This window comes from Molothrus ater, chromosome 4 (assembly GCF_012460135.2).
Source record: "Molothrus ater isolate BHLD 08-10-18 breed brown headed cowbird chromosome 4, BPBGC_Mater_1.1, whole genome shotgun sequence".
Taxonomy (NCBI): Eukaryota; Metazoa; Chordata; class Aves; order Passeriformes; family Icteridae; genus Molothrus; species Molothrus ater.
Genome location: NC_050481.2, coordinates 63671010 through 63694760, shown reverse-complemented (window position 1 = coordinate 63694760; position 23751 = coordinate 63671010). Strand labels below are relative to the sequence as shown.

General features: G+C 40.2%; 1 protein-coding gene across 2 annotated transcripts in view; it reads left to right on the top strand.

Moving 5' to 3' along the window:
• FAM193A (family with sequence similarity 193 member A) overlaps positions 1 to 7585 on the top strand; it is a 77474-nt gene extending 69889 nt beyond the window's left edge. For both annotated transcript variants that reach the window (XM_054514732.1, XM_036382658.2), the window contains 3 exons: positions 100 to 943; positions 3846 to 3927; positions 6706 to 7585. In XM_054514732.1, the coding sequence (XP_054370707.1) occupies positions 100 to 943; positions 3846 to 3927; positions 6706 to 6799 (1020 nt within the window). In that variant the 3' untranslated portion in view covers positions 6800 to 7585. The remainder of the gene's footprint in view (positions 1 to 99; positions 944 to 3845; positions 3928 to 6705) is intronic.
• Positions 7586 to 23751: the final 16166 nt, after the last annotated feature.

Sequence of the window (23751 nt, the reverse complement as noted above, 5' to 3'; positions counted from 1 at the left end):
AGGATTTATAACGTTCATAAAGAAAAGTAGTAATAATCCCTAAAACTCCTAATTTCCATTATATTTGTCACTTTCAATAAACCTATTGTTACTCTGCAGCTTGAGGAAAAAGCTCGACTTGAAGCTGAAGCCAGGGAGAGGGAGCATCACCAGCTGCTCGAGGAGCAGAGGCGGCGTGAGGAAGAGGAGGAAGAGAGACTGAAACAGGAGTTACAGCGGCTCCAAGAGCTTCAGCAGCTGCGGGCTGTGAAGAAAAAGAAGAAAGAGAGAACAAGTAAGGACTGTACAAAGGCAGAGCTGCTCACTAGGAACTGCCAGGCAGTGAAGGAAGCTGTCCCAAACAGCGCAGAAGACATTCAGAATGGTACCCTTGAGCAATCAGAAAAGATAGAAACCTCAGCTGGTTCACTGTCACGACATGTGAACCACACAGAACAGAGGCCAGTTCTAGAGACAGGCTGTGAACTGTCCAACCCTGTCAACACTAGAGACTCAAAGCTGCTCTATCAGAAGGAGGGCACTGTAAAGCAGCATGAGCCCCTCTCTTTTCTGCTTGATATTATGCATCAACATAAAGAAGGAAACAGCAAACAGAAACTAAAACAGATGAACAAACAGTGTGTTGAACAAGTGAAAAAGCCTGTTGAATCCCCCAAAGCAGCTGAGATTCAGACTAAAACCAGAAACCAAATAGAATCCAAAGCAAAAGCACCAGAGCTCCCAACACTTGCAGAACCTAAAAAGGATGAGAAGAAATTAAACAATAACAACAAAAAGCAGTTGAACCATGTAAAGGAAGAGAAAGCACCCGTAACAAGTGAATCCCCATCACCAAGTGAGCAGCAGCAAAATAATAAGCTAATACTTGCAGATTCTCCCCAACCAAAAGGCAAAAACAAGAAAAACAAGAAGAAAAAAGGGGACAAAGTCAACAATTCCATTGGTAAGTGTGTAAGAAAGTTGAAGAACTTGGCTTATGTTCTGTTCTTACCATTTAATTCCAGAAGTCTGACATATTTATCTTCAGGCATTCCTGCCAATGTCAATCAGAGAAACTGAAAAACTGGTGTCAGGAAGAGTCATCAGAATTGCAACAATTAAGAGATGGATAGTGTTTTAGTAAAGAAGTGTAGGATGCTTTTAAAAACAAGTGAATAAGCATATGCTCTAGGTTTTCTAGGGGGCTTTGTCAGTTAGGCTATCCAGGAGACTGGCTTTCTTTTCTTGCTTAAAAGAAATATATTGTTTAATTCCATAGCATGTTGAAATCCATTTTGAATTTCTTTAAAAGCAAGATTGTTTCTCATACAGCACTAAGAGTACAGTATGAAGTTGGTCTTACTCTTTAGGCAAGGGAAATAAGGGGATTCTTCAGTCAAAGAATGGTCTTTCATGTATGGTCATTCAAGTATGCATTTTTTTCAGTGACAATAATTCCTTTTTTATATTAATTACATCAGCAGGTAAATAAATTAATACAGAAACTAATTTACTATTTCTTATTTGCCACAGTGAAAAGTTGTAGTGGGATGTTAATTAGTTGATAAAATTGAGCTGTGTTCTCCATATTAACTTATTTAGTCAACAGAATTATTTTTATTTCTCAGAAATAATAAAACTGTAGAAGATTAAGTCAAGCAAGTTGCACTTGAATAATTTTATTTACAACTTATTTTTTGTTTGCCTGAACTCATCCAACAGCTAATACCAGGGCTGAGAAAGACACACAGTTCTGGCCCATTGGCTTTGTCAGCACCATAGCCAAACTGCTTTCTCAGGCACCTCTTTATTCCTGCACATCCTGGGTCCCTACTGGGACTACCAGTTGGGATGGCAGCTCTGTGGTGTGGACATCTGTCTGCTTGGAGCACCTGGTCATTCCCCTGGAATCACCTGGTAGCTGAGTGGTAACATTGCGTAAATTCAATGTACACCAGTTCTTGCTGCCAGTCTGACTGGTAAGACAGGAGACCTTCATGCCTTGGCAGTTTCTGCCAGTGTTTCAGAATACTTCCTTTTGTTAAACTTTGTTACAAAAATGTAAAGCTAATTCTTGGTTGCAGGAAGTGCTGGTGATTTTTTTAGTGATTTTGTGGTTGGATTGGGTCAGCCCTATCTCTGTTTTTAATCTGATGCCTAATGTTTCCATTCTATGTCAGCCAAGCAGCAATACAGTATGGAACCATTTTCTCTGACACCTCAGTTCTTGTGCATACTCTGTTGTGGTGTGTTTGGGTTTTGGCTCTTTTAATTTAACAAGAAGAATGTACTCCAGTGATTGGAGCAAGACAGAGCCCCAGAACTGGGATCAGAAAGAAAAGACTGGAGATATTTGAAAGAGAAAATATGGGAGGGGGTGTTTACTGTAGGAGAATGCAGGTACCTTCTGCATCTTATCCTCCTCCCTGCCCCCAACATTTTTTTTCTCCTGCTTAAGTCAAAGTATACTTAAAATTTCCAAAAGTTAATGTTTACATCTGAAAAAATACAGGGACATGTTTCTGAATTTGTCAAGAAAAAATTATGCTGTTCTCTGTAGACTTCAGACTGAGTTTTTACTTTTAAGTTGTTCTGACCTGAGAGCTACAAGAAAGATACTGCAATACATGATTTTTCATGTAGTTATAATTTTTTTAAGATCTACGGTTGATGTACCAAATTAGCAAAGTCACAAAAATTGAACAGAGAAAAAAAAAACAGAACTAGGGTAATTGAGAGAACATGAAAAGAGGGAAACAAAGCTAGGGGGTTTTAACTGAGTTTTCATATGAAGTGTTAAAGCAGTAAATGCTTTTGATGAGATCTCTGTTTGTTAAAGAAATTTCTTCTGGCAGAGTATTTTTACTCCTTGTTACAAAAGGGCTAGAGAAAGCTAGGAGTGTTAGGGATGCCCTGTGTTTGTAGGGCTTTCTGCTTCCTCAGAAGTAAGTTGAATAGCAAACACATGAAACTTGTAAAAACTTCGACGAGTGTCTTTACCATGAGTTGTCTATTCTCATCATCTCAAGGATTCTCTAGTCAGGTGTGTACTTGGTGGGTTTGGTTACTTGCTTTGTCACACCTGGTTTTTGAAATGTATTGTAAAGCTGCTTCAGAAATGAGACTGGAGTGTATATGCAGTGAGAAAAAAATTTCAAGAGGAAAATGTTCAAATTGGTTTCTACAAAAATGTGTGGTTTCCAATGCATTTCCTTTTAAAGTCTAAAGGAGAACCATATGCTGGGATAGTACAATATACCAACAGGCTCTATGGTGACTTTTGCTTATAGTTGAGGCCATACAATTCAAGTCATACATTAATGTGTTAAATATTTGGGTTTGGTATTTTTTTTAAAAAGTCTATTGGTTGCTAGCATGAGTTAAACTCTTGCAGACACAGCCTGATCCTCATGTGCCAGAGGGAGTATAGCAACTCTACAACCCAGAAGTTTCCAAGTATTTTTCTTTATAAATATTGTTTTAAAAATGTTTCTAGAGCTACATTTTTAGTAGTAAGACCAAAAATTTCAGGCATTAAACAGCTATCTGATTCATCAAGCCCTCTGTATGATTTGGTTACTCTTATGTGCATTCCAGGTTTGTGGTACCTTTTGCAGCCCATGCAAAGAGTGAATTTACTGTTAAATCATCTTTTTTACCAGTGTAACTCCTTCAAGTCTGGGCAGAGATAGGGGTTTTAAGAAGTGTCTGTTTAATTATGTGTGTATTAATTCAGTGTAAATATGAATAATGAATAGTCTGTGAGGTTCAGTCAGTTCTCCAAAGACCTCTTTAATGCAGCTCTTCCTCTCTCCTTCCCCCTTCCCCATGGAATCTAACATAGTGCCATCATTTTTCCTTTGTAGATGATGTGTTTCTACCCAAAGACATTGATCTAGACAGTGTGGAAATGGATGAAACAGAACGAGAAGTGGAGTATTTTAAAAGGTAAAGTGCTGTAATCCCCATGCATAATGCTGATGTTGCTTCTTTCCATGTGTCATGGTTGTAAAGCAAGTAAAAACAACACCACAGCAGCCCCCAAGTTAATAACTAACTCCTGGCAGAAAAGCCTGTGTTGTAAGACAACAAATCCTGTTACAGCTGACATTCTGAACCAATCACCAAAGCTGTGATCTGTGGGCACAGCTTATGGCTGAATACCACAAATTCAGGAGCAAGTGCCAGAATTATCTATGTGACTCCTAGGTTCTCATGAAGGCCTTCAGAATATTCTCAATTACCATTATTTATAAGCAAAGTTTGCGTGAATATTTCTTTTATTAGCCACACAGGCCAAATGCTGATGAGTGTTTTTATTTTTTTTTAAAAAGTTATTATTTTAAAATAAATAGTTTAAAAGGTTTAAGTTTCCTAAGAGATACTTCAGAAAGGTTTGATTGTTTTGTTTTCTTCCTTGTTTACAGAAGCTGTTAGTTAGGAATTCTGTACTGCACATTAAGCAGGGATGTAGAACTGTGGGGTAGTGCCTTACACCAGACTTTAAGGAGAGATGCTTATCCTAGAATCATAGAATGGTTTGCATTGGAAGGAACATTAAAGACCATCTTGTCCCAACCCCCCTGGCATGGGCAGGGATCTCTTCCACTAGAACAAGTTGCTCAAAGCCTCATTCATCTCACCTAGTACAGTGACAGTAGAAGAGTAATATAAATCTGTGCTTGTGAAAGATTTTTTTCTTCTCTACTTTTTAGTTGATTTTGGGATTTGTGCATCATATTGAGAGTTGGACTCAATGATCCTAGCCCTTCCTACTCAAAATATTCTGTGATATTAGTTACCTCTAAATTCCTCAAATATGAGGAGACAGCTCATGTTTAAACAGTGTAGCACGTGTTCTTCCATAATACTGAAATCTGTTTGAATTGGTTCTCCAGTAGTGTTTGGTTGTGCTGGTTCCCCATGAATACATCTAGTGAGCCTTTCATTATGGTAGCCAAATCTGTAATGGCACAAATAACTTGGTTTCCTGCAATTGAATAATTTAGGACTCAACAGTAGCATTTCCCAAAGCAGCACAAGCCATTTGTCACAAGAAGGGACTTTCAGTATGGATTTCTTTTCTAAAATTATATTGTTTTCATGGCCTACATGGCTGGGATGTAATGTGTGTCTGGGTCTTGGAAGGAACTAACTACAACTCCTGCTTATTATTGCTACAAAATGCATATATCTAATTACTTATGGAGTCTCAATGTGCAAGACAGTGGAATTGTCACAGGTTCATGGTCTCTAGTCTTAAAAATTATTTTCCTGAGTGGTGCCAATTAAAGGTTTTTTTAAAATCAAAATGCAGGTTTTACAGGTGAAATATGGCATGTGTTAGATACTGCTAGTGTTGATGCAGTATAAGCCTTTGTTATGGAATATTCTTACCTTCCTTCAAGTTTGCAGCATCTGCAGTGAATAGAGAAGTTCTGTTCATCAGTTATTTACTCTCAATAGAATGAATGAAACAGTGTCTTACATTTGTAGAGGTGCAGTTGAATTTTGGGAATAAATTTGTCAAATGTTATCCAACTGAAGAGTTAGCACTTTAAAGCATGCTGTTTGTAATCTGTTCTCTAATTGATGGACTCTACTCCTTTGCTGTCATCTGTTAGGAAGTGTATGTAACTGTCTAGGTTTTCATGGATACCTGTTTAGAAAAGGTGTAAAAGCCCTGATAGGTGCTGTTTTAGGGGACAAAACCAACTACTTAATGCCATTAAGGCACCTTTAATACGTAGGTTCTCTACCATTTGGTAATGCTCAGCATAATACTTGGAAGGCAAGTAGCATGGCTTGTTCTAGTAACCCTACATGGCAATGAGCTGCGCAGGCTGACTGTATTCATATTTTTCACTTGGAGTTCATTCATCATCTTCTCTTCATGTTTTGTAGGGCTATAATAGATGGATACCTTAATTACACCCTGACATCATGATTAATATTGCACGCTGCTTCTAACCCGCACAGAAAGAAAAAAATCAGCTGATTGTAGTCTTCCACTGTACCTGTTTAATTGTGCTCCTTCTGACTGCCCCCCGTTTTGGCTTTCAGCTGCTACAGAAGCAGTGTAACCTTCCAGAGAGAGATTTGCACTGCTTTGATGCAGTCATGCAGCCTTTAGCCTCACCAAGCTGCACCTTGCCTCAATAAAGTTCAGCTCAGATTAACAGTCCCTGAAAGGCCTGCATGTGGCAACTTCTTCCAGAGTTATTCCATAAACTGTGGTCAGTGAAAGCAAATAAGAGAATTTTTGTTCTAGGGGTGTTTTTTCCAGGCATGTGGACTACTTATCTGCTGTACTATAGAGACCTCCTTTCCCTAGGTCTGTTGTCTCCAGTGTAGCTTTTTTTAAGAAGAGAAGCAGCAGTGTCCCATGCCATTGGTGATGCTGCTTTACACATCATCTACCACTCATTCTTACCCTTTCGAAATTTTTGATGAGTACAGCAATACCATTTCTGTTTCTAGTTGACATTTAACTTGCTTCTGTGCTGCTGAATGTGCAGCATTCTTTGCTACCTCCTTTGCTTAATTCTCATAATGCAGTGGTGTTGAAAGTAACTGTTTTAATATGTATTTGAGTGATGGACAAGTGATTTTTTTTAATGTATGGTTTTGTCTTTCTGAATGAGAGCTTATCTCCAAAAGAGGGATAACATGTGTGGATTGATTTTAAGTATGCTGGTTTCACTTTATTGCTTTTTTTCTTTTCAGATTCTGCTTGGATTCTGCCAGACAGACAAGGCAGAGACTTTCCATCAACTGGTCCAATTTTAGCTTAAAAAAAACCACCTTTGCTGCACATTGAAATGACACAATACAGGGAGGGAACCCTGCAGGAATCAATGAACGACAACTCCACTTACCTGTCCTGCTGTGCTGAGAGCTTATCTGGTCTTGAGCCAGTGCTGCCTTGCCTTGTCCCCAGTGCTGTGTGGATCTGCACTGAACCCTTTGGCCTGATAATTCTTGCAGACTGAAAAATTGCCACTTTCTACCTGAATTTGTTAGCTTGTGTGCTTGTAGTCTGTGAGTGAGACTTACTTGATTGTAGCTGTATGCTGTTGGAGTTGGAACAATAGCTCTTTTCCAGCTCCTTCTGAATGCCTTGGCCTCAGAGACTTTAAATTGCTTAGGCTTGGGTGGAGGCCAAAATACTAGATTGCATCATCTGCAGTGGCTCCTGTCACTTCTGCATCTAGCTATGTTTTGTCATTCTGACTCCTGACAAAGGAATGGACCTAGTCAGTTGTGCTTTCATCTGCTCCAGAATTCTCCTGACATGACTTCATGAAAAAGAGGCTCTTATGGGACAAGTATTCCCTCAGTTCTTTCACAATCTACTGTTTAAGAGTGTACAAGTTACGCTATTTGTGTTTTGATTTTTTTCTTCCTGACTTGTAGCCAGCTTGTGTAAGAATACTTGCAGAATGAGAAAATTTAAAAAAGAACAGTACTCACACTATCAAATCTGTTATAGAGTGTATAATTGTATTAACACTGAAGCCTAACTGGCTACTTTTTTAACATATTGTTAAGTAATATTAAAATCATGTCTTTCTTTTTGAAAGATGGAATACATTAGTATGGCAGATGACTTGTGTCTTGCTTTTTTCCGCGTGGGTGGGGAAAGGGAAGAAAGAAACATACAAAAAAAATTTTGTAAACTGAATTTCAGCTTGTGTCAAAATTGGTCAGTGAAGGCTTATCAACTTTGATATATTTTCTGTTTGCCAACTCACATGATAGGAGAAACTATCTGCTAGAGCAAGAAAGATGCCTCCTGATTGCTGGAACTAAGCTTTTGTGAATTACTGTTTCTTTTTCAGTGGATGATTTGTGAGCAACAAGGTAATACAGAAATTTCTGGTTTAATAGCAGTGCAGTAGTGAAGTAGGAAGGTTCAGTGCTGCTGTCAGGTAAATGGTTAACAATATAGTAGTGGTTTGCAGTTCCATAGTATGCCCAGTGAGAAAGAAGATGGGTGATTTAGGAGTTTGAGCTGTGTAAAGATAGCACACTTGTAGAGGTTCTCTGATACTCTGTTTGGAATAGAGGCAGCAGAAGCATTTTACTTTCTAGATGACCATACCCAAATTGTAAGGCAGTCTTCTTATTTTTTCCTTTTTTCTTTTTTATTAAGAAAACTTATCTTCCACTCAGCATATATTTAATGTCCTTTCCCAGAACTGTTGCACAGTTTTCTTTCATGTACTTGTTAACACATATTTTTCTGTGATCCATCCCCTGGACTTGGGACTGAATTGCAAGACACAATGTCATTACACTCAGCGTGGGGCTTGGGAAGGTTTGACAGATGATTGCTTTCATGTCCCCTGTGAGGTGTGTATGTAGCAGGATTGGGTTGGCTGCACACCACTGAAATATCCACAACTTCACATCTCTCTTTTTTGTTCTGGAGCTCCTATCCCAGTGTGTGCTCTTGGTACAGAATATAGTTGCTCAGCTTATACCCAGCCATTGTAGGTAAAGGAACCCTTAGTCTCCTCTTGCAGAAGAGAGTTTGAGAACAATGCCCATCTTCGAAATATAGTTCAGGGACATAAAAGGGACATCTTCTATTATTCTTCCTCAGGAAAAAGTTGAGGAAGGGATTGATATCTTAAACTCACATTTTTTTGTCACTGCGGTGTTTGTCAACGGATTTGTTTGCTTGTGCTGGAGGAATAGCAGCTCAAACCTAAAAGGTAATATCCATGCCACTCAGCACCAGTTGTCCCAGCAAAACTAAAAAACTGTGTGCTCTTGAAAACACCTGCATCAGTGGAAAAAAATGAACTTTGTTTCTTGGGAATGTGGAAGCTTGCATCTGTTGCAGCCTGAGTTAGATCTTAGTTTTATTTCTATATATAAAATGTTACTGGAGAGACTCCTCATGTGGAGCAGTGGCTGGGGAAGAAATTGCTGTAAAAACAGCAGAAGCTGGAAGCATATGTGACACCCAGCTTCTCAGACTTTTTCAGTTCTAAACCATAACACAAGATGGCAGTGCATGTCATCACTTTGGCAAGGATCTCAACAAATTGAGACCTGGGTTGGGAAATCTGTTTCATGTCACATGGGTGAATATTGTTGCAGAGCATACCTTTTCTAGAGTTGGAATGCTTTGAAAGTATTGAGATTTTTTAATGGTGCTAGAAAACTCATAGCTTTTGTTTTCACTAGGAATTAGATAAGAAAGTTGGCTTTATTCTCTACTAACAAAGCAGTTTAAAGAGTGACATGATTATGACTGCTTTTCTTTTTTCTGAGATCCTGGGTGAAGACAGCAGGAGTTGTACTTTTTGCATTTGAGGAATGCATGTATGTATTTGTAATATCCTTCAAAGATATTTGCCATGTGCTTCATTGTGGTGTATGGGTACATGTGATGTGCTCCCACACTCCAAACAGAAAGCACCAAGGATGAGTCTCCTTGGATTTGAATGAGTCTCCTTGGATTTGATGTTGTGCACCTTGAGGCAAAGTTAAGGCAAATCATACTTTTTAATAATAATTTTATAGTTAAGTGAAGATAAGCATGGTTTAGTCTGGGAGATCTGAGGGGAGGTTGTAGCCAGGTGGGGTTGGTCTCTTCTCCCAGGTAACCAATGACATGATAAGAGGTGATGGCCTCAAGTTGCACCAAGGGAGGTTTAGGTTCAGTGCTAGGAAACATTTATTTACTGAAAGGGTGGTCAGGCATTGGAACAGGCTGGGAAGGAGATGGTGGAATTACCATCCCTGGAAGTATTCAAAAAATGTGTAGACGTGGCACTTGAGAACATGATTTAGTGGTAATGGGGCAGTGATTGGATCAAGGTTGGACTTGATGATCTCTGAGGTATTTTCCAACCAAAATGATTCCATGAGTCTATGAAAAGTACTGGCTTCAATTCTACCACTTTGTGGCCTTGGGCAAATGCATTAGTTACTGTTACTCCATTCATAAAATGGTTTTATTGAGGATTTGCTGAATTACAAGTTTGTTTCTTAATGCCTAAATTAAGTAAGTAGCTATGTGAAGTCTGTTGAGGTACAACTTATTGGAAGCATCAGTCATCCTCATTGGTATTTGTGTAGTTCAGATAAAACACATTTCAAGCTAACTTGGAGTAGAGGAGACCTCTGCAAATGATACATCATGACCGAGTAAGTTAAGGGTTCTCATGAGAGTTGAAGGGGGAAATAATTCCAAGTTTGAGAGTGGCCTGTGCTGATAGCTGTAGTGTAGCTTATGCCCCTATTCCTTACTGGCTTTAACCTGTATGAAAGATGGACTCTAAGTTCTGGAGGAGGTTGGTGACATATCTATTTTGTACCTGTCTGCTGATACCAGTGCTGCTGCTGAATCTGAGGCTGTGATGCTGTCAGGCATTTCCTTAATGGAAGAGGGCATAACTGCACAAAACGTGTCTGTCTTGAAATGTGTTAATTTTGGAGGCTCTAAGACAACTCTTAAACAGGGATGTCTTATTTCTGCTTGGCATTCAGTACTGCTGCTTCCTGAGGTAATGTAACTTAGAGTTCAAAAATCTTCAGCATGTCTTTTGGTGTGGTATCAGTGTTACCTAAAACTGTGTAGCTGAGGTTCTGCTTGCTGGCTGCACAGATCTCACCACAGGCTGAAAAGAAGATTCATGTGTTAAAAATTAATTCATATAAGTGACTGTTGAGTGTGTAGGTGTTTGTTGTGCTCAGTTCAAAAAGGCTTTGCAAGTTGCCTTCAGTTTCAGAGAAAGATTAGCTTACTTTCACTTTAGCATGTTGTATCATAATGGAGAAATATAATGGTTATTGGAGTAAATGTTTACATTAATATTCACATTTACACACATCTCCAGTACAAATGGAGGTGTGTGACCTGCAACTGCAGAAGTTATTCTAAAAAAAAAAATCTCTGCTTGCTCTGTTGTAACATACATCTGAGCAAGATTAGGTGTGTGGTATCTTTGTTGTCTTTGGCTCTTTCTGTTTAAATCTCCAGGAAATCTGAAGACTCAAACCTTTAATAGGGGAATTCTCTGAAGTGAAGTCACAGAAGTGTTGATTTGAGATTCTCCTTTCTTCTTCCTCCACCAGAAAAGACATCTAAGAAGAATTCCAGTTTTCCAGATTTTCAATGCCTTCCTAATGGCCAGCAACGTATCTGTCAGCTGTTACCCTGTTTGTCATTTTGTTAATCATAAAAATATTGTATTTTGTACTGTTGCTACAAGTACCTGATGTAAGTGAACTGTCATTGGAAGGAAGATGTTTTTCTCTTCTGTTTTCTCCACTGAACAAAGAAGTAGCAATGCCAACCCTTTTTTGAGGGGTGGGGGTGGGTAGGGGGCCTATTTCTGTTCTTCACAGGTCTGTATCTTTAGTTTCAGCTTTGCTGCTGCCTTAAGGAGGGTTGGGCTCCTCCTAGCTCAGTGCTTAGAGATTTGAAAGAAACTCATTGATGTACTCTGGATCTACATAGACCCATGCATGAAAAACGTGCCAGGTAAACCTGTGTTTTCCTGTAACTACTTTTGAGTTTTTACTGGTTTGCTTATAGAGATCATAAGAATTTTTAAAATGGATTGTGTCAATTTCTATCTCTTTATAAAACCAAGAGTTATATTGATTGTGTCCTCTCTGATAGGTTCTTCTCAAGGATGTTTTAAAACCTAGTTTTAAAAAAACTAGTTTGAATGTCTCATTTTAGAATGGCTTGAAGTGGGTTTTCACACTTGAATCAAGGTCCATTGCCTTTAACATTGCTCTTTTATAAGAAATAGGCAGGGTTTTGTGTGTTATTAATGGCTCCTTGGGCAGAGTTTCCAGGAGAGCAGAGGGTGTGTACTCTGGGTGTTTAACCTACCTTTTCCTTCCAGTATGTCTGTGTTGCAGAAGTTCAGCAGTCCACAAATCTGCATAGAGGGATCTACTGGACACTTCTTTTCTAGAAATTGCCCAAAGACAAACCCTCTGCCAGTGAGGAGTGTTTGGGAATCTCATATCAACTCTTGACCTCCCTTTCCTTGATCATTTTCTTCTGGAAGCTGAATAGAAAATTAAGATCTCAGATACCCCTTGGCTGACAATCCAGACTCATTAACTGGCAAGGAACTTGTGACAGTGTAATGTAAGTAAATAATTCTCACATCCAGTTTGCTGTCCATGAAGAGAGGAGGCAGTGGGCAGGTGCAATATCTGTGAAGAAAGAGACATGTAGTATTAAATGGAAGAATAAATAAAAAACTATACTGATGTACTCACAGATAATTATCACTGATAGTGCATAAACTAGCATGCATTCCACACAAAGTATGTCACTCAACCAGCTTACACAAGTTTGATTTTTCTAAGGGAAAGATGTCTGGGCTTATTTTCCCATTCTGATTTCCCTTAAACAGCCTATTCACTCAAATCAAGTTGCTACAATGGCTTGTGCTGGATTACGAGGAGCCAGAGGAATTGTATGCAGGCAACATGATGTTGGCCAAGATTGTTTTGCTTGAGGCTGAAATACAAGATTTGAATCCAGGGATTTGGAGTAGAAAAGCTGCAATGCCAAACTCATTAGACCAGATGAGTGTATTGCTGCCTGCTGTTGCTTCACAGTATTCATGCTTCAATCCACTCATCTCTGTCAGCTCTTGAGAGACTGGTTCAGCTGGAAACCTATAAACAGCAAAGCCCTCTTCTTCCTAAAGGAAAAAAAAACATAGGAATCAAGTCACTTGAAGTCAAATATTTGACCATACATACCTTGTCTCATACAGTCTGTCTTCAAGACTTGATACAATTTTTTGTCCAGCTATTGCTTGACCACTAAATAAATTCCACAGTATTGCTAAAGGCAGTTAAATTGAGGTTTTCATGGTTTTTTGGATGGTTTGTTTTGTATTAAGTTGAGGGCAAATTAGATATAACCAACTTGCAAGAGAGGTCCTCTCACGACAGTCTTAACAGAATAACAGGGAGAGCCAAGTTTTAACATGACATCAGCCTCTTCACTTACTTATGTTGTTTGTATCATGCTGTGAGCTCTTTGCTCTTGTAAGTGAAATTTCAAGGCTGGAAGCAGAGCCAGAATTGTGTGGACTTGCTGACTGAAAGGTGTGATGGGTGGAAGTATTGAAAATGGGAGGGGAAGTGTGCCCTGGTAGCCCAGTACCTAACATAGCAACAATACTGTCACCTGTATCCTTTAATGCAAGGTCACCTCTGACATTTCTTAATTGTGGGTACTCTTACTTTCTGTAACAGTTGCAGATAAAGTCCTTGAGTTCTAGTTAGCAAGTAAAAAAACTTTTCCTTCTGAATAGAGCAAGAAAATGCAGTTTGCTGGCATTTATCTTATATGAGCCTCTACCTTTTCCTTTTTCTGCCATCAGTCTGTCTTAAAAGCCTTAAAAGGTGATGTCTCTTTCCTTCTTAGACTGAATTATTGTTTGAAAAGTCCATTTGAAGAATTAATGAACCTTTTCAGTAATGTAATTGTGATACATGTCACTTGCCCAAGCCATTTTGTGGTCTAAAGTGACATTCTTTCTTTTATTCATTCTCCTCAGCTGCCTGTGACCCTTTTTGTCATTTACATTGGTCATACTTGCATATTTCCCCAGGTGGAGAAGCTTTCTGAAGGCAGTCTTGCAGAAAATCTTACGCTTTCTGAATCATGAGTTATGCTCCTTGAGTCAAAAGTCATGAAATTGTGTATTGACTAGGGGAGAGAGTGGGTTATTAAAATAATAATAGTAATAAAAAAATTTGGGACTGCCTGCAGTATTGAAGTGTAATTCTGGGAGGAGATGGCTTAATAAACTGAACAGGTAAGAGTAGAATTGTGAGGTAAAGGGCTTAAATCTGTTACCTGATGCTCCTTATTCTAACTGAGAGCTTCTGTTTAACATGAAGCAAAGTAATTCATTGAACAGCCTGTCAGAGAAAGCTCTGAGTACATCACTCAGCTTCTCCATATTGTTTTTTGGTGCTTTGTAAGTGGTACAAAAGCATGACAGGTAGTTGAGAACTGGTGGAAGAGTTATGTAAATGCATGTATAAAGTTTTCAGATGTTTATTAAATTTGCTGCAGAGCTACAGCTGGGGATGTAATGCTAGATAAGGAGGTAAGTGGAATTGCAAGAGTTAAGCAGGTCAGTGTACTGACTGTGCAGTGTGAGAGTCAGTCATCTTGCCACATCAGGACTGTTAATCTCTTCCAAGATATTTCTTCATTTCAGTTCACATAGAGACCACCAATTGTGATCATTACTGTAATCACTCTTCTGAAATCCATTTTTAGCCCATCTTACCAATTGGCCAATCCAGACTGGTCACAGCTGAGTTACTGGTGAGAGTTGGTGTATTCTCATGTGGTCTGAAATTTGTATCTTTTTTTTGGTCACTGTTAACCAGTATAGCCTGATTTTTTTTTTCTCTTTCTTCATGCAGATGCCTTTTTGAGCACTAATCTACACTTGTGCAACAGGAGTGTCATTGCTGCGTGCCTTGGAACATTTTAGGCGTAGGAGTCAAGAGCTTGAAAGGATTAGGCACTGGCAATCAATTTTGGCAGTGCCTTGGACTAGGCCATGCTGATCTGTATGATGCATGCAGATAGACTAAACATGGAAAAGAAGGCTTAAAAAGTTGAAGTCATTTCCATACAAAGGTATGCTTGTCCTTGGGTTGGAATCCTTTAAATGATGTGGTATGGGGAGAGAGGAGGTCTGGCATGACCTGCTGCCAGTTCCCTTTTCTCAGCAATATATGAGCATGACATGGTCTTGATGATGTGGGTGAAGCATTTACTAAAACCACTTGGAACTCAAATACAGTTTTGGATTGCAGTCTCCAGGCTGGCTGGCTGACTTTATTGCACAGTTTCTTAAAAAAAAAAATAACCCAGCACCTCATATGTATTTAGATGGGGAGATTATCATCTCTACTTTGGATTTGGTTTTGATGTCAATTGACACTTCATAGTGTTTGGCTGTTGGTGACTTAAGCAATCTTGAATGTTGCTGTAATACAGAATCACCCAAACAAAAGTCGCCCAGTAAGGAAACAGTGCAGCTGGTTGAGAAATTGTGGAAGTGATAGTGTTTTGAAATGACTGTGAGGGGGAAAAAAACACCACCACAAAACCTAATTTTCTGGGGGTATAGCCTGGAATGCATTCTGTGTGTTAGATTGCAGGAGATAGTGCAGCATAAGTATGAAAAACAAGCATGTTACTTCAGTTACATGTGTAAATATTGATGCCCTGTTTTAATGTGATGATCTAAAATGGTTTTGGTCTTGAAGGTACCCTTGCTCTAACTGCGTAAGGCTTACACATTGCACAGAGATGACCTACTTCCTCTTCAATATTTTTTTTCTCTTGTGGTAGTGTTTCATAGGCTAAACTTCATAAGATGTGCCATTTCATGACTGTGCTGAGCAAGTATTGTGCTCTGCACAACTTCAGATGCTGTATCTTGTATGATAACTGAAATTAGGTAGCTGAGGGTAAATGAAGAAGGAAAAAAAATTGCTATTTTAAAGTAGTTTTAAAAAAATATTTTGTTTTCTTCATTATAAGATTTTTAGCAATTCCTTTTTTTATTTTAACTTGATCTGTAAAGCATGTAGAAAAGATTGTTGTAAATTTGTATACAAAGTTTTGTGTCTTTGACTCTTTGGAAATGTGTTACTTACCTTTGGTGAAGGACTTTAATCACTTTCTTAAATGTTCTTTGCCCTAACCAGCTGCCAGTATTTCTGGTTTATTGGGGTCTGTGGCATTCACATTCTCTGAAAAAATTCTTTTGCCCAGGATTTTTCTCCTGGGAAGCTGAGAAGCCTCAGAGAAAAGGAAAACAATTCTTATCTCATTTGCTTCTCCTGTGTTGTGCTCATGTGGAATGTGTTTGGAGATTGTTTACTCACAGGTGATTGTTTCATTGGATTCTGCTGTGAGTTGTTTTCACTCATTGGCCAATTGGGGCCAAGCTGTGTCAGGACTCTGGAAAGAGTCAAAAGTTTTCATTATTATCTTTTTAACATTGAGTAAGTATCCTTCTGTATTCTTTACTATAGTATAGTATTCTTTAATATAATAAAGTATCATAAAGTAATAAATTTGCCTTCTGAGAACATGGAGTCAGATTCATCATTCCTGCCTTCGTCGGGGCATTCCTGCAAATGCAATAGTGGTCTATGCAGTCCAGTAGCTCCATCACTGCACTGAGAATTGGTCTTTCCTAGGAAGATTATTGATGAGGATCTGAACTGTGGTAAAGATGTCTCCAGGCTGACACTGGTGTCCCACATTGATGTACAACTGGAACAGGTGAGGCAGGAAAGATGTGGTGCAACTACAGCTTGACTCCATTTTACAGAAGAAGCATCAGCACAGAGGTGAAACAGCTTTGCCTCAGAGCTACTTCAGCTCAGTGCATCTCTGAAATGGTGTTGGAAACTGAACACTGACATTCAGAGACTTAAGTCTGTGGCTGAGTTACTAGCTTGTCTTATGTCATGGGGATTTAGACAAGAATTGTCACTGGATAAAGAAGAGGAGAAGTACTGTGAAGCATTATATTCTTGCTCTGTGGTGATTTTTGCCCTGTGTGTTCTCATCCATTTGCTCTCACCACCTTCCAGATCATCACATCGATCCTTCTTGCTCCTACAGACCTTGTGGCTGAGGTTCCCTGGAAATATCTGAAGAGCGATTGATTTCTGTAAACAGTAATGTTCTCCTCAGGCTTTTTGACAGCAGAACTTGAGAGTTAATCCTGAGTTAATGGGGCTTAATTTATTCAGTTGAAGCATGTGTGAAATAACATTTTAAGTGCCAGCATCATGCTGTAGTGTTTCTTCCCATGTGTGAGCAGTGACATCACTGAAAAGGGATAGAGTGCCCTGTGCTGTAGTCAAGACCATGTTGTCAGTAACCTTGGTGGGGTCAGAGTAAAACAAAGTAAAACTCCTCATTGTTCTCTAAACAGCATTTGGTGAGAGGAAAGAGGAGAGGTCTGGTGTTTCTCTCTTACCTCATTCATTCCTGCCACAAGAACAGTATGTCCTCTGCTGGAGGAGGCAGTCACTGGGATGGATGGATGGATGATGGATGGATGGATGGATGGATGGATGGATGGATGGATGGATGGATGGATGGATGGATGGATGGATGGATGATGATGGATGGGAGCTGTGGATTTCCTGGTCTGTACAAATCTTTTGGTCGATTCTCATAAATCAAGAGGCATGTATCTCACAGCTGTAGCCAGATTGCAATCCAAACCCTTAGTGCTCAGTTTTCTATGGATTGGTCTCACCTCTTGCTCCTGGCTTAAGTAAATTAGTCTTTTGTTTCACCATATCATGGTATGGGGTTGATCTGGTTGCTGTTTTCCATCGTACATGACCACATTTCTTTCTGGGAATAGGAGCTGTGACCCTAAAACTGAGTATCACTTTTGTACTTCTGAAATAATGACAGTTGTTATTAAATACTTCTTTTGTATCCCTGAAAGGTGTTTGGTCTTTGGATCATGGAACAGGCCAATGGGGGGAATTTTTGTCTGAAAGGTGTCATGTAGAAGTTTAGCAGAAACATTTAGTAAGTGAAGTGATGGGAACATTCAATGCTAATTAATGGTGTAGGTTGCATTTTGAGATCACTATTGCATGACTGGTAACCTAGTGCGGTATCCCCATCTGATGGATGAGGAAGTGAATAATGTGCCTTACACGTTTTAGGCTTAAAAAATTCTAAATGTGAAAGACTTAAGGTGTTCAGCTGTGGTATAAATGATCTGCAGCAGTGATTGTGGACTGTTTAGAATTGGAATGGTTTCTACCTGCTAGAAATGAATTTCCAGGAAAGCACATGACTTACTTGGTTCACTTTACTTTTGCTAATAGAAAGAAACTGAGAGTTTTCATCAGCAGCAGCAAGTTTTGCATTGAATGAGGATCCTTGTCTCATAGCAGATGTACTTATTTGCATGGGAGCGAGCTAACTTCCCATTATCAGCTCAGAATGGGCTCAGCTAATTCAGCCAGTACCTGCCATTTCCTGCTGAGAAGTGTAGAGGGAGCTGAATTAATCTGTGCAAACACAGAGAAAAGATAACAGGTACATGTGAAGACCTTGGCCAAGTGTGTTTAAGCATCTTGGTCTGGTGGGATAACTTCTAATAGAATGAGAAGTTGCCTCTTAAAGCTGTTTAATGAGAATTCACTATGACATTTGACACTGTCTGGAAAAAGAAATTACCAATTTTCTTATGTCCTGGTCTTCAGGTGACAAAATAATTCTCCTTATAACCAACAAGAAAGAATATTGGATGCTGGATTTTTGTAAGGAGTGTGTGGTACTTCTGGATCACTGAAGAGTTACCATTATCTATGCAGAAGATTATCAGTCATATTACTTGCTGTGTTTTCAGCTAAAACTGGACTTTGCCAGGATTGTAAAAGATGTAACTATTTTTAGTAGTGATGAGACCCAAAGTTTAACTTGAAAGGTTAAATTGCCTTTTCAGGGTAATGTTCACCTAGGTGCAATTCGGTTTGCCCTTTTCTGTGTAACCAAGGCAGAAGCTTGGTTCCATTGGATACTGGGCTTTCAAACCATACCACATCTGAATTTCACTGCTTGGAAACAAAAAGAATTTGTGTGGTTCTTGTTGTTTTGGAGTGTGGAAGTTATGGCCTGCTTTTCCTCTAGGATGAGTCACTGAAACACCCCTGCTCCCTTTTATGGTGGCATTCTGGTAGTCCCTTGTTGGAAAAGCCACCCAGGAAAGGAAATACTCTGCCTGTAAGTGAGAGTGATGTGGCCAGTACAGAAGCTTGTGCCTTGTGGCCTAGTGGGCTTCCTGTTTTATGTTCACTGTAGTCTTCCACAGCTGCTTTCCATTGCCAGCAGTAGATGTTTATGGATCAGCATGAGGAATAGCTTAAATATTGTCCAAAATTTAAATAATTTCCAGGTTTCTGGCCCTGGCATGTCATGAGTGGTGTTTCAGTGGACATACCTCAAAGTACAGATGAGGTTTTTGAGCAGAACTTAGCTGCGCTCTCCAGGGAGGGAAAAAAAGGTGAATTTTCATGTACCAATAAAAGTGCAAATGTATTTTAATACTATTCTTGTCAATGTGACAATCAATGGATCCTCAAAGAGAGTTCTGACTCATTAAGGCAATTAGCTTGGGGTGCTGGTAGCCAGAAACTGATTAAAAAGCAAAAAACTGATGACAGAGATTTGTTTTACAAGTCTGGCTTAATTTTGATTGCACTGCTCCCTGTGTTGATTAAGAAAATGAATGTGTAGCAGAGTAAAGACTGATAGCTCTAGAGCAAAGTGCTGGTGCAGCATCCTGCTCCTGCTGGCAGTGCTTTCAGGAGACACGAGGTGGCAGGCAGGGAAGGTGGCACCCATTGGAGGGCTGGCCACCAGCAATCAGGAAACAGGCATTTTGCAGAGGGTTTTGGCTTCCCTTTCAAATTTTGATTTTGTATGACTCGGTCTAGTTTGACACTTCAGGAGACAGGCCACACCAGTTGCAAGATGCCACCCACTGCCACCCTGCTTGCTGTGCTGGTGCATCAGCCTGACAGATGTGAAGTGTGGGCTGCAAACTTCACAGGGATTGTGGTTTGTAGTGAGCCCTGAAAATCTGGCAGGGTAGTGAAGTCTAGCACTCGTGTTACAGCCTGGCCATCCTTCTAGATACTCTCTAGCACCTTTGCAAGGCTGTTTCAAGGGCCCAGCTTGCTGGTGCACTCTCAAAGCTGCTCCACCATCTGGCAATAGGTCATCGTGGAGTTGATGGTTCAGTTTTACTGGGCTAGAGGGTTGATGACTTTCTCACTTGAATGCTTAAAGGCTGGAGAGCCTGCAAGGGGAGTTTTGGCTCTGAAGACTGCATTTGAGCATGTCTGTGTTGCCAGACTTGAGGAGATTCAGTCTCTTTAGTCAGAGGCTGAACCCAGGAAAGCTGTGTAGCAGGAGTACGAAACAATAATTCAGGGCAGAAGGTCCTTGGCAAGTTCACCAGTCCAGCCTTCTTCTCTAAGCAGGATCAGCTTTGAGATGGGATCAGTTACTCTGGTCTTTATCTGGTTTGACTTTGAAAACCTTTTAGAACAGAGAATGAAGCATATCTGGGCAGTCTGTTCTTTGATTTATTTGTTTTAGTAAATTTGCATTCTGTTTGTTATTATTGTTCATTTATTTTCTAGCCTTTAGACTCATCTTTCATGTCTTTGTTTTACCAATGGAGACACAAAGCTTATTTATGGCTTCTAAGCAAGTTCTGGAGAGAGAGTGGGAATTAACCCACGCATTTCAAAAGTGTCAAAGTGAAACAAAAGAGCATTGCCATTGTGAAGCACCTGGTTTACATCAGCCTAGAGATCATGTTCCTGTGGCAGATTTTTCCACTATGTGACAATAATGATGTAGGCATTGTATCTATTGTGTTTGTTCATGGTGGAATATTGTATTAACCTGGCATGTGATGTGATGTTTGTTAATACTACTTCAGGCTGGTTTGTTGATGGGGAGCCTTGTTTCGTTTTGGCTGCATCATAGTTGTGTCAGGTCTTTCCCTTTATAACCTACTCACTCTGAGCTACATTAAGGAAATAATAAATAAATGGCAGTGGGCTTTCCCTAGCTGAAATTAGCTGTTGACCTTAGAGTACCATAAACTACATCTGCAAAAAGCCCCTGCCGGTTTTCCAGGTGGGCTTGAGGAAGCCTCTGAGTGGCTTTTTGTGAGTTAATATCCGGAGGAGGAGTGGTGGAGATGGTGTGAATGTTGTGTGTTTTGCTGCAGGAGCCGGGTGAGTGCTTGAATGAGTGGACTTCCTGATTCAGAGGTAAAGAATGAATAGTCTCTTGTCACAGTTTCAAATTTATTATAAAAGGTACTTTAGCAGCTCGTTGGTGTCTGCAGCCCCACACAAGGGCTGCCTAGACAATTGTTTCCACTGCTTGACAAAAAGTCCATCTGACGCACCAATGGGAAGTTGACACTTTCAGTTCATTAACGTGAACATCTCTGAGTGCCTGCACGCAGCTGAGAATGTTTCAGCTTCTAAGAAGGGTCTGAAAAAGGGCTCGAACTTAAAAAGCTTTATTGTCCAAAGGCACTGACTGTTACTGCTCAGCTCCCTCCTGCTGTAGCACTGGGACTAATTGTGTAGTTGGTATTTGATTTTTGCAGCAGTCTTGCCTTCGTGCTTGGTCTTGCTTTATTTTAAAATCATAATTTAAATGGTGGCTTTCTGTGTTTGCAAGGGTAACAATGAATTTGGAACATGTAAAAGAACTTGCCTGGCTGATAGCTGAGTGAAGGGACCTTTACAGAGACCTGATAATATACTGATGTTTTACTTAAATTCATAATAGTTTCCTGGTTTGTTCTCTTCACAGAGCTAATATACCTGTCTGTGTTTTTCCTTCAAATTGGCTATTACTGTGCTCCACTGGAAGGTGCCCCTGCAGGGGCTTTTCCCCCTCTATTTTGTTCTAGTGGTTGCTCTGACATACTCTAAGCACTTGGGGACCTTTTAATATTAGAGTATAATAGGATTAAATTTCAGCCATCAAATGTCTGATGTCAACCCTTTGGTAGTGGGGGAAGCAATGATGTTACCAGCTTTTCTGATATGGTTTAGAGGGCAGCACTGTTTGGCCCCATCTTGTTCTCACCCGAGATATTGCTGAAAACATCATTCTAGAGCTGTCAGCATCTGACAGAGTAGTGTATAAGAACTGTTAGTGAAATTAAAATCAACATTTTGGGTATGCATTGTTATGTCTTCTGTCTTGAAATACAGCAGTTGTTAGCTTTGGCATAGCTAAAGTGCCTTTGTGGTTAAGATGATAGACTGAAATGACACTTCTACCTTGTTTCTTCTTTGGATAGCAAAAAGGTTAATGGTGATCCCTGGGAATTTTAATCACAATTAATTCAGGTTAGAAGGGACATCCCCAGGTCATCTAGTCCAGCCTTCTGCTACCTTTATGATGCCTCATTTGCTGCAGTGACCCCTAATGCACCTGCATAGACTTTCCCCTACCTTCAGGGAGATCTGAGAGCAGACTTTCCCAGCCAAGTAGATGTTTTATACCTTGGTGGGGGGACTTGTGTTCTTTCCCCTTGGATCAGTGTTTTCCTTACTGCTGGAATACTTCTTGTTGCATTCTGCACACCTTTCATGTTTCAACTCCAGATAAACTTTATTTTCCTGCCTTCCTACGTGCTCAGGCATTGTCTCAATACTGCAAGTAGCCTGTCCCCAGTTCCACCTCCTGTTCACTTCCTAGTAGGGTTTGAGCTCAGGCAGGAATTCCCCCTTGGGCGGAGCTGGCTGCCTGCCACGTTTGCTTGACTTCCTGCACATCAGAACGGCCTGTTCTGCTTTAAGTGCTTGTTCTTGGAGATCAGCTGGCCTCCCAAGTCCCTTTGCCTTAGCTCCAGTGGGATCCTGCCTGCCAGTTCCCTGCACAAGCACAGATCTACTGTTCTGAAGAGCAAGATTTCTATTCTGCTACCCACCTACCTGGCTTCTTTCAGGATCTTTAAATCACCCTCAGGACTGCTGCAGCCAAGGCTGTAATCAACTTTCACAGCTTCAGCTAGTTTATCTACATTAATGAGTAGCAGATTGAGCAGGGGCTGCCTCTCCTAATTGACTTGTCTATAGCTTTTATGAAGAAGGTGCCCGTCTGGATAGTGCTCTGGGATTGCTTACACCCTTCCTTGTTGCCCTTCCAGGCAGATACTGGCATGGTGAAACCCCCCAGAGAGAATCATAAAATCATTAAAAGGAGGAAAAGACTGCCAAGATCATGGAGTCCAACCTCTGAGCACCACCATCAACTAAGCCCCAGCACTGAGTGCCACATCCAGTCATTTCTTGAACCCTTTCACAAATGGTGACTCCACCACATCCTTGGGCAGCCTGTTCCAATGCTGAACCACCCTTCCAGGGAAGAAATTCTTCCTGATGTCCAGCCTGAACCACCCTGGCACCTGGTTCTGTCCACTTACCCTGTCTCTGAGAGAAACAGGGCCTGCAGTCAAAAGGCTTCTCCTCCCAGCTGATGACAGCTGATTTCATCAACTTTCTCCTGGTTTTGGTGGCCTGTAGCAGACTGATTGTGCTATTCTGCTTGTTGATCTCCTCTCTCGTCCTGACCCTTAAGCTTTTGATCAGACTGTGACCTATTGCTTGGCAGAGCTCTGTACATTAACATCACTTCTTTGCAAAGAACATGGCCCAAGATCTCTCTCTTTTTACCTTCCTGGAGATCCATCCATCCATGCAATGCAATCATACAAACTATCCCACCATATCTCAGCTCCTAAAAATATCACTGCTTTGTGGCTGCACACAGACTTTCCATTTCTTCTGTTTCACAGTATTTTTTGTGTACAGGCCCTTCAAAGATAGCCCACAGCTGGAGGGTGGGGAGTCTTCAGAAGAGAGTAGGCTACTGACTACCCTTTGTTCCTTAATTTTCCCTTTCTGTAGAACAGGTTCTGGTGACACATTGTTAATCTTTTTGTGAAGCAAAGAAGCTGCTCCACTTGTGTAGGAAACATCAGGAATATAATTCCTGGTACTGTGAATCTGAGAAAAAACCTTTCATAACCTCTTTCTGGGACAAGTGAGTGAGGCACACAGTAGGAGGAGATACAGGCATTTCTAATCTGGCTCTTTCGTGCTCAACTTCTGTGACAGAGGTTTGTGTACCTGTAGAATGATGCT